The sequence below is a fragment of the Parus major genome, chromosome Z (genome assembly GCF_001522545.3).
Source record: "Parus major isolate Abel chromosome Z, Parus_major1.1, whole genome shotgun sequence".
Classification (NCBI taxonomy): domain Eukaryota; kingdom Metazoa; phylum Chordata; class Aves; order Passeriformes; family Paridae; genus Parus; species Parus major.
This window is the reverse complement of record NC_031799.1, coordinates 31,986,743-31,998,526: the sequence shown is the minus strand read 5'-3', so window position 1 is coordinate 31,998,526 and position 11,784 is coordinate 31,986,743. Positions and strand designations below refer to the sequence as shown.

At 34.3% G+C, this 11,784-nt stretch overlaps 1 protein-coding gene across 1 annotated transcript in view; it reads right to left on the bottom strand.

Moving 5' to 3' along the window:
• The window catches only part of CNTLN (centlein), a 192,034-nt gene that overhangs the window by 59,866 nt on the left and 120,384 nt on the right, over positions 1–11,784 (bottom strand). The window contains 4 exon segments of the mRNA XM_033511379.1: positions 475–551; positions 554–686; positions 3,250–3,780; positions 6,642–6,733. Coding sequence (XP_033367270.1) covers positions 475–551; positions 554–686; positions 3,250–3,780; positions 6,642–6,733 — 833 coding nt within the window.

Genomic DNA, 11,784 nt, shown 5'->3' with positions numbered 1-11,784 from the left:
ATTCCCTGTCTCCATGCACTGCTGGGGGGAAGGAGCTGGGAAGGAGCAAGGAATGGGAATAAGGTGTCATTAAGGTCTTACTTTACTTCTCATTATTCTTCTCTGATTTTGTTAGTAAAAATTAAATTTATATGTCTAATTCAAGTTTTTTTTGCCCATGGCAGTATTTGATGAGTGATCTCTCTCTATCCCTATCTCAGCCCACAAATCCTTTGTTATATTTTCTCTCCCATGTCCAACTGAAGAGGGCAGTGAACAAGAGGCTTTGGTGGATGCCTGGCATCTGGCCAGGGTCAATCCACAACAGCACACTTACTGTTCAGAAAATATTCTAAAATATAATGAATCCACCCACTGAATATCTGGAAGCAGACTTTCACTTCTATATTGAGAGTCAAATTAAGAGCAGACAGCAGGGCTAATATTAAACTCCAAAACTCCACCCAAGAGAACAAAACAAATTGTAAAATATACCTTTTTATTATATTGCTCATTTTGGGCTTCTAAATGAACTACATTGAAGGGCTTTTTTTCTTCTTGTTTACTTCTGTAAGTGGATCAATATTTTGCACTGTCTTCATAATCACTATTTCCAAACTTTTGGAAGTCGGTATTTCAGTCACTGAAGCAGCACATGCAGGAAAACAAACAACAAACAAACAAACACACACACACCCATAATCAAGCTAAATATTAAATGTTCCAGAGTCAGTGCATGAGTATATAAACTCATGCAAGGAAGAAGAGAAACTAATGTAAAATGCAAACAGTAAGTTGACTCACTCAACACATTTTACCAATACAATAAAGCAAAAATCTATCTCTGAAATTATTTTATTTAAGTTCTACTATTTCAAATGCAATCTGAAATTATTTTACTTAAGTTCTGCTCTTTCAAATGCAATCTCACTCTACAATGCAGAGAGGCCTGAGACTTCAGCTGCTTCTTAAAAGACAACTTTTGTGACAATCCACAGAAGTGAAATAAATGACAAAATACTTCATTGTACTTCTAGTTTGTGAATGGCTCATAAACTACTAAATTTATACTTTGTTTTCACATTTTATAACAAGTAAATACACAATACTTAATTATATTTTGTTTCAATTGAACTTTATTTGTAGTGTTGACTGAGACAAACTCAGAAATCACACTTCAGGGAAAGCTCTATTTAGCACCCCTTTAGCATGCTCTTAAATTCTGTAAACCTGTTAATCCCTACAATGAGATTCCTGCAGAGAAACTGGACCTGAAACTTTAAATCTGCTTACAATTTTTCCTTAGAATTGCACTCAATGTGCTCCTAATTTCCAGTTTTTCACTGCCTTACTCCACATTATCATTTGCTTTCTTATATTCAGGGAAGTCTACTTTAAAACATGAAGTCTTGGATATATCCTTTTCTGTAACATCAATGGCTATTTATCATCATTTGTGTGAGCAGATTTGTGAAAGAATCCCCTGACAGAAGACTATTTTGATTTGTTTCTTTTTAAACCAAGGTTTTTAAAACAGCATAACTGAGTTCAAATTAAGTTACAGCATCAAGAAAATCAATGGTTTAGAGATACAGTTTACTTAACCAGAGAAAAGGCCTCAAACTGACAAGAAGAGTTCACTCAAGAAGATGTTTATACTTTTCAAAATCTGTCCTAACATATTCCTATGTCTTACTGACTGATGAGAACAGAAATCAATGCAATTTGATTAAAGGGGCTTTTGTATAGCCATGGAGATATTTCTCACTACATACACATTTCCCTCCCCTGCTTTAAGGAATGTTCTATTTAGAAAATGGAAGTCTTGCATTTAGAAACTCAGAACCAGCTACTAGTGATAAAGAATGGTATTTATTAATAAGCAGAAGAGGAAACTAAATGAAGATACTTCCATAATTTGTTGAGAATGACACCTTGAAACTTCAGTTTCAAAAATGTTCACTGTACTATGACAAGAATTCCCTAACCAAATATTTGTACAATTATTAAAAGCAGTATTTATGGCTAGCCACATGAGAAACTATGCAATTACTTTTCATTTCAAACTTAAAATGAAATGACAATGTTCTTGTTCATTTTTTTTCTTAAGGAGTACAACTTAGCAAATTAAATACTCACTAATTACAACATACATATGTGCATTCCATATGTGCAAACATGCATGTTTTCCAGTAAAATCAGATCTGCAGTATTTAATTATACATAATATCAAAAAGCTTTACATTAATGATAACAACTGACAAATTACAGGGTTCTTATATTTTTTTTTTCTCCTTCAAGATACTGTGCTCAGGAACCCCCTATTTTGAATGGAGAGAAGTAGTAACAAAGCTTAATTTGCCACTACTGATTTGCTCCAAATGACACATAGAGCCAGTTTAAAGCCTATGAAGACAATTCCATTATCTTTACTCTTTTTCCATGTTTCCTGTATTTTGGATACATACAGGCTTAAGAAATTTCTTTGCTTGTCTCTCAGAACAAAGTCATGAAAGACAAGGTTTGATGGCCATTTACATAGTGGCTAACTGCTGCCACCTCAAGTATATGGGGACATAATAAGGAGAAGCAAAAATTCTCATTGTTTATATGACGCTTGCCAGTGGAATTTTCTGAGAGGCTTTTGAATCATGACTGGGATTGTATGTGGTAACCATCACCTTTAAAGAACTGATTTTTAACCATCATTCAATTAAAGTTAGTACAATGACTGCATAAAACATACATGAAATAATTAGTGTGGATGGTTCTTAATTTAAAGGATGTTAAACAGCTTGTAGACATCTGCTAGCAAGCTGAAATGGGTCATTCAAAATTTATCTAACTAAATTAAGGGGAAAAAATGTTTCTCCTCCCGGGTCGGCATGTCACAAGATAACTAAACCGACTTACTAGGCTTGCCTGGGAATCCTTAGCTGTCAGTGGTGAATATGCAAAAGGCCAGCAAATTAAATCAACCTGCCAAACTGTCAATTTCAAGCCTCATGACTGCATGAAAATAGCATCACTGGAAGAAATCAAGCATTGCCTTCTTTTGGGTTTCCTGGCACCTATTCAAATACTCATGCAGTTGTGGCTAATTTCGCATGCAAATTTCAGTCAATAAGCTCAGAACAAGACCTCCCAAGATATTTCAAAGGATCTGACAGTATTTTTTTTGAATACCAAATCAACAGTAGTTGAAATTCAATCTTCATTTGCTAGTGCTTTACATATGCACAGTGTCCCCTCTACAGGGCTAAGTTAATGAGAGCCGTACCTGCTTTCACTCACATCCTCCCAGCTGTCCTTACTGAAGTTCTCAAATACATTACTCATAACCTTGATGGACTGTTTGAGAAAAGCTCCATGATGTCCCAAAGAGCTCTTTTTCTTGGCTGTTTTTAATTTAACCTTGGTGCCTGTTATCTTGCAATTACATTGCCCAGAGATTGCCACTGCTTTGGCTTTATCCGGCAAACACTTCTGCTCCTGCACTTGACTCAGCAAATCTTCACTTTCATTTCTCAACTTGTTAGCTTCTGTCACTTGCCTCTTCAAAGAGGGAGCTTCTTTTCCCTTCTCATCAATTACTAACTGAAATTCTGCTTTTTCTTTTTTTACTTCACAAATCCTCTTAAGTAGTGTTTCCAGCTCTCTTTTTCTTGTGTCTGCATCTTCCTTTTGCACTTTTAAAGATCCTTTCAAATAATTGTTTTCATTCAGTAAGTCTTTATTTACTTCTTTCTGTCTCTTTAATTCCCTTTCAATAGCTTTGAATCTTCTTTCTAGTCATTGTACCTGAAAAAAAACAATTTTAGCATTCACAATATTTCAGCCCGTCTTGAAAAATCCCAAACTATGTTTTCAGTTATCTTTATTATATGACAATAGTATCACATGAAGAGCAAGGACAAAAGCTATCTGTAGTCCTCAATCTAAAATTAATTTTAATGTAGTGCAGATGAAAACATTTTAGCTGCAATAATACAGCTGTTGAACAAAGGGCAGATGGTAAAAGAACTTAAAATTCCAGCCAAAATGACACACAGAAGTTTTAAGTACGCCATGTTAATGAATCTTCTTGATGCGTCTTGAGCTCATTACATATTTGGTTATACATACTAATTGAATTTAAAAAAACATTTTCAGAAGGAATACTACTTTGAAATATGGGCAATTTTGCCCTACCTATCTGAAGCAACAAGTTCTTTCAAGCGTCATAAATACAGAAATAAAATATTAATTTTATCTTTCAAAAAACCCCAAACAAATTCTAGCAAGAGATATCAGAAACAGAGCATCTGAAAATATGGAAGCTAGAATGTTTTCCTTTCACAGAAAGAGAAAGTCTATTGTGTTTCAATTAAGAGATTAATTCTACAAGTTTCTCACATAAATTTTGGAGAAGCATTCTACCTATGTTTCACTTCTAAAGTCCTTAGAGGTTTATGGATTTGAAGTCCATTAACAATAAACTGATTCTCTGTGATGTTCTGGAATATCCACATAAACAACAGTTTCCAGAAATAAGGGGTAATTTTAATTTCAGCAGCTACTAAAATGATTATTTAGTCTATGAGACATCCCAGAAGCCTGAAAAGGGCATCAGAGAAAGTTCTGTCTGTGCTCAGTAACCACTTGCTCCAAAACTTGGAGGAATATTTTTGGTTTGGTTTTGTACAGGCTCAGCCCCCACTCTTTCACTAAGGGAAGAGTCAGGAGTTATGGGTTTCTCCATACATTGCTAGGAAAGACTATTTTTCCAGGAGCTATGTGCATGGCTAACTTGAGCTCCCAGCCTTGTAAAATACTGGCCAGTTCCCACAATTTGCAGCAATATAAAATGTCAAAACTACCTTTGATGCTGAAAATACTGAAACCATACTATTTCTGTAAGTTTCTGCTTACAGGTTTTTACAACTACATTTTGCCAATGATTTTAAATTATTCCAAAATTTATGAAATGTTTTCCAAAGTGGGTACTACAGATATGAATCAGATAAATGAGAGCTCTTGATGTACAGGGAAAATCAGAACAAGAGCTGATCAAACATCATATGCATCTGTGAATTGGATACTGAATTTTTGAGTTTGATAGGAAATCTTTAATATGAAGAGACAACATATGGCTACATAAAGTTATTGGGCAAAATTAGAAATAAAAGGATTTTGTTTTTTTCAAATGCTTTAGTGAAACAAAGGGTTATGATTAAAATCACAGGTTGCACATTCCATCCCAACGACAATGTGTTAGACCAATATTTTTCTTCAATCACCTTCCTAAACTGAGATTCCACTACTGTTTTCTCAGTTCTTTAAAGCAACCTTTTGCACTCAGTAGCACTTAAAGTCATGTATGACAGCTGGAAGGAAATAAACAATGAATAGCTTCTGCACCTATCCCTAAGGTACCATCATAACTCTGTATATCCATAGAGATAAAAATTATGTAGTACCTGGCAAACAAAATTATAGTTCTGAAATATAGATGATAAGCAAGCATAAACTGTGACATTTCAGATGGTAGCATTCATATTATTTCAATTACTCACTCTACCTTAAGATAAATGAATGTGAGCACTTCCTATTCTGTGTGTTATTATTTTAACATGATGTTTGTCATTCAGTAATAACGAGATGACAGCCTTCATTGCCTGACCATATGGCAAGTGTTACAAGTATATGCAATCACATCATCTGCTGTAAATTACCATACTTCCTACAAGTTAATTCACAGATAAAAAATAAATAGACATACCTGAACTGACATTCAAAGTTATAGATTTGTGTTTATTCAATTTAAGCATGCTTTTAAAGATTTATAAGTAATTAAACAAATAGTTTTGCAAAATGACAAACAAAAGGCATGATACTGTTTGAAGGATGCCTTTTCTTTGCAAGCAAACAAAACATATGGTAAAATACAAGTGAGCCCTCTTAAGTGAACACCTGTTATCACACTAAACTACTTGTGTATATTACAAATATCAATACAATACCAACTAGTTAAGAACATCTCATTACTGTATGAGGCAAAACCTGTAGAATGTTAAGAAGTAAAGATAAAATACTTATCATTATTTGTTAAGCTAGAGAACACCACATGCTTATGGTACTGTCTTGTAAAAAGACTGGTAGACCCACACATAGGTAGAAAATATTGGCACATGAAACATTGTGCTAAAATTTAAATACAAAAAATGGTGGATTTATCACTATTATGCATCAATTCTATTCTGTAGGGGAGATCTATGGAGATTAACACTTGATATAATCTGACATTAAAAACCCAGCAAAAAAAAAAAAAAGTTCCCAAAGTTAAGGGGAAAAATGCTAAGTGTATGTTACTTATAATTTAGATAATCTGTTAGCTTTTAACATTATACCTCTAAACATTCCTTTCATTTTCTCTGACATCACCCATGTTTATCTTACATGACAGATTCACAGCTATTTCCCTAGAATTTATTTCTGAGCAAAATTCAGGAAGGCCACGTTTTTAAATTAGGAAGGAAAATGATGGCTTAAATTCTTGAGTACTGACATACATACACACATACATATATACATACATACATATATATGTATGTATATATCTAGATAGATAGATAGATTCTTATATCAAAATTTAGATCTGTTTGTTTGGCTTGGTATCTTACCTTCTGTAACATCTCATGTGAAACTTCTCTCATATACCTCTTTGGAGTATTACCCTTGACCGCATCATCTTCACTAAGTTTAAAAAGTGTCTCTATCAGAAAATAAATAACACAACTTTATCATATAATAAATAAAATACATTATGACACTTAGTATTTCATTAAAACTATCTGCAGACATTTTAAGGAAATATATTCTTTACTTCTGCTATTATTTATAATGTGGTCTATTTTCTTGACAAGCCTTTTGGTCAGTTTCTAAAGTGACCTCTCTTCAAAGTGTTCTGTCACATAATTATGAATCTCTCTAGAATCACAGTATGTTTTTTTTTCAGAGCACAAGCTTTTCAAAGGTACAATAGATCTGCAGGTTAAAGACACTGTACTTTCATTCCAATTTTTATTCTTTTACAGACTATTCCCTCTATGCCTTAAAAGCAGAATTCATTGCCGTTTTATCTACACAGTCACTATCAGTTTTGTTCTCTAGGTCTTGTCCCCTGCTAGGAGGATCAGAGTGATTGGTGAACAAAGCAAACAGTAACTGTATTAGGATGGATGAAAACTTTAAACCCTGGTTTTGTTACGTTAAAGATCATGTACTTCACTAGATAAATCACACAAATCATTCAACTGAAATACTGTGAAATCACAACAATTAGAAATTGATACAGCTAATGACAGCCAACACAATTCTAAATATTACTGTCAGAGACAGCTATACACTTTAATACTAAAAAATTCTAAGTTAAAAAATTAGTTAGACCTATTCATAAAAAAAAATGTTTAGAAGTACCAATATGTATGGTCAATCAAAAGTCAAGAGCTTAGCATTCAAAAATTGCCCAGTGCTCACAGAAATAAGCAATTACACCACTCAGAAGGATTTCATCTTAGAATAAGAAATATTGCTTTGCAGAACAAAAAAATCCCAATACTCTAAAAGCACCACAATATTAGTATTTCTTTTTTGGTCCTCCTTTCCCCCAGATGAACTTAAAGAATTAATCTTAAGGGATAAATATCTGTGCTACATGGTGGAGGTCTGCATTAGAAGCAACATTTCAAACTACAAGCAGGCACCACAGGTCACTTAAAAACTTTTGATTTATAAACAAAGCAAGTGTAAAAGAAAACAGTGTTACTCTCTGTAGATTCACAATCCTCTTGATATAAACAGTGACTAACAAGTTTGTTAGAGTGAATTAGACCTTTCTTTTGTCTTTGGAACATGTCATGGCCAATTAATACTTCTGTATTCATGAAATAAATGGAACACTATTCTAAAGATAATAAAAGCTGAAAAAGGTAAAACTATGCATCTGGGGAATATGTACCTTTACCTTGATATTAATATGTTAGTTCCCATGTTACTTCAGACTACAGTCCCCCAGCACAGTGGTACTGCATACATTTAGAACATTCTTTAAGTAACACACAAAGATAATACGAACATGCTTTTCATCTTTTTCTAAATATTCACTCATTTGAATGCCTGTTGTAGCTTTTATATCAGCATTTACTGTACTCAACTGAAAAGAAAAATTATTTCCTATAGTCAAAGAAACTGATCAAAGCACACAAGGTGTTATGTTTATTACGTGGATGTATTAAGATGCAATTTGAAACTCTATAAATAAACATATTATATGCAGATAATAAAGAATACTTTTGCAAAATGGATAGAAAACACTATACGTGTTCAGTATTATCAAGGAAGACACAAGCAACATAAACTGAAGTGTAGCCAGAGGTCACTGAAACATAACCCTTTCCATTGAGGAGAAAATATATGGCCCATTCAAGCTCCTTCTCCACTCCTCCCTTCTAATTGTTATATAATTGTTCATAGGAATTGGTTGGGGAGGCAGTGAAATAGCATCGCCTGCAACTGTCTGTCTAGGACAGCAAGAAGATACATCATATCACTCTACTCAGCAAGACACGCTCTACCTGTCATACTTCTACATGAAAAAAATAATATCTTCTCCCTCAAGAAATAGACCCACAAGTCATAAACCCCACTATCTTCAGTCATCAAATTACCATGGTCTTACATAAGCACACTTGCATCCCACTGAGAAAACATAGTTAACTGTCAGCTTTAGAATGTAAAACTTAATTCCTAATTAATAGTCACTAAATCTGATGATGAGTTAGTTCAACACTGCTGCCAAAATGGTACTTGAATTGTGAAACTGTAGTTCACTATTAGTATTACAGAAAGCCTGCTTACACAAAGGAAAAAAAACACCCCTTAAAAAAAAAAAATCAGCCTAAAAACACAGTAGAACACTGTGATAGTCACTTACAAAGAACCTAGACAAAACATCAAAGGAATGACATTTTTGCCTGCTGTACACACCAGGTGAAGGACTTCCCTGACAGAAGAAAAGTTCCATGGTGCATAAAGCCACTGTGTTACTGACTTCAGTGGTAGGCACCCATGCTACTGGGTGGAAATAAATTTCTGGTGGGAAACACCAGGGGGAAGACCAGAAGGGAATGCCACGCCCATGTATATATACCGAGGACACAGTATATTCACGAATTTCATAGTGAAAGAAGCCTTCAAACTGCCTCCTTGGAGAAAAAGCAGGCCAACAGTTCACTGATTTTTAAGAAGGCATTTTCTGTTTTTCTGAGTAGGACTTGATGGATCTACTACCCTGCTTTTGGAGGAAACAGCATGACCAACCTGCCAACATATTATTTACCTTCATAAACAAACAATGACATGAATAGCATGAACAGTGAATTTGGATTTGATGACTACTAGAAAATAATTGGACAACAGAATAAGAATGCAAAGAAATTGGGAATGGCAGGAACAGTTTCCTTTTCCCTTGACCCACTTCATCTTTGACCAACAGGATTTGAAAAGCTATATGGAAGAACAACAAAACTATCCATTACTTCTTCCTGATAAACACAACTGCTATCCAATAAAGACAGACAATTTTAACACAGGAAATCTCAGTCTCTTTTTACAGATTTTATCCCTTGATATTAGAATGCCTGATGAAAGCAGGTATCTATCTGCTAAGGCAAAAGTGAATTCCAAAATCATTGATAAACTGAGGAAAACGATGTCAGGTTTCCTTTTATAAAATAAAACATACTGAAATTATGAACAAAGTGTATTTAGACCATATCAAGTTTGGACTCCCAGCAAATCACTGATAACAGACATGAGGCTGTATTTTTATTTAGGATGAAAGCATTTAACACTTTTTAAGGCAGAAGGTGTATGCACTTTCTGAGCACATGAGCAGGGATTTATAATATTACACTCATTTATGCTCAAAGATGAACATCCAGATTCAGCCATTGTGGTGCAGCCTTCTAGAAAATCTCAAACAATACATGTGTCAAAACTGCAACTCCCTTTGATTTTCAAGGGGAACAATAAGGAAATTACTTTTTATAGATCTTATGAGCAACTTTTTTTTCACACTTCAATTGGTAAAAATTTGGAAACAGCTAAAATCATCTCAGTGTTCTGTGCTAACAGGAAAATTTTGCTTAATAAGTATCTTTAGACTTGAATCTTATCAGCCATTTCCTTTTCATTTAAATGATACCCATAACAATACAGACTGGAAAAGGTAAATAAAATTTGCCTAGAACACTTCACCAGTAGTTTAAACATTTTTCTAGGTGCCAACAAAAGAATAGCTAATCATCATACTAACCAAACCAGAAGTGTGCATCCACCCACAAACTTTTAAAAGACAATATGTTAATCTGAAAAGATAATGAAAATGATGGAAGAAAATACAAACTGTTAAAGCACCAAACATTTCAAGAACAGGCATTTCTGGATACCTGACTGGTTTTTGGAAAAGTCTGGACATTGCTCACCAGGCCCTTCTCACCACTGTTTATCTCTCCCCTTCTCTCTCTGCAAAGACTAACTTCACTGGAAAAAACAAAGAAGTGATTATTAAAATCAGCATTTAAACCTTCAGTTCTGTAGCTATGAACATAAAACATAAGAAGTAGTACAAAAGAAAAAGGTAACTTTCAGTTTTCAGCAGCTCGATAGTTCCACTTATTTTTAAAGACAGAATTTTAAAATGAAGGAAAAAAAAAATCTGTATTTTTTCATTCAAGTGGTCAACATTATCACAAAAAAAAGAAAACAGCCACCAGAAGAAAACTGAAATAAAAAATAGTAAGACTTTGTTGCTAAGAATGTGTAGAGGACTTCTCTAAGTCTCCTACTTACTTACTTTGCACAATAGTGTACATAAAGAATTCACTGCAGATGCAATACCCTGCTGAAGTGTAATTATGTTCTCCTGAATATTTCTCCCAGACCATTCAGGAACAGCTAATAGTTCAAAAAATCAGAGGAGTGATGGAGAGGCAGTGGTAATATATTACCCATCTGACTGACAAAGACTCATCTTTACAGAACCATTAACTACTGTAAAGATTATAAAATATGAAAGAAGATACTCATGACCAATTCTTGACCATTCACCATTTTTATTTATTTACAAATTCACATACTTTGTGAGACTAGAATTAAAACAGACATCTGAATAAGCATGAATTTTTTATATCACTGTATTTCATAAATAGGTAGAATATATGCATTAGTTGCAAATACATTAGCATATATACTCATATAAATTGTCATTGACTTAATAAATGTGTAGACAACTAATAAACAAACATACTTTCAAATCATGTGTATAGCAATATGATTACAAAATACACATTCATGAAAGAGAAAATCAATCTTTGGAGAGAAAATAACTTTATATAAATAATTAGTATTCTGACAGACTACTGTACTGGGTTTCAGTGGCCAGGTTTTGGTAGTAGGAGGGCCTACAGGAGTGGCTTCTGTGAGAAGCTGCCAGAAGCTTCTTCCATGTCCAGCAGAGCCAATCCCTGGCAGCTACAAGATGCACCCACCATTGACCAAGGCTGGACCAGTCAGAGTTGACAGTAACACAGTAACAGATCTAAGAAGGAAAAAAAGTGATTGCACAGATGTACTTGTGGCCACAGAAGAGCAGAGAGAGAACATGTGGCAGGGACAACCCTGCAGACACCAAGGTCAGTGCAGAAGGAGGGACAGGAGGTGCTCCAGCAGGTGCTGGAGCTCAGATTCCCCTGCAGCCCGTGG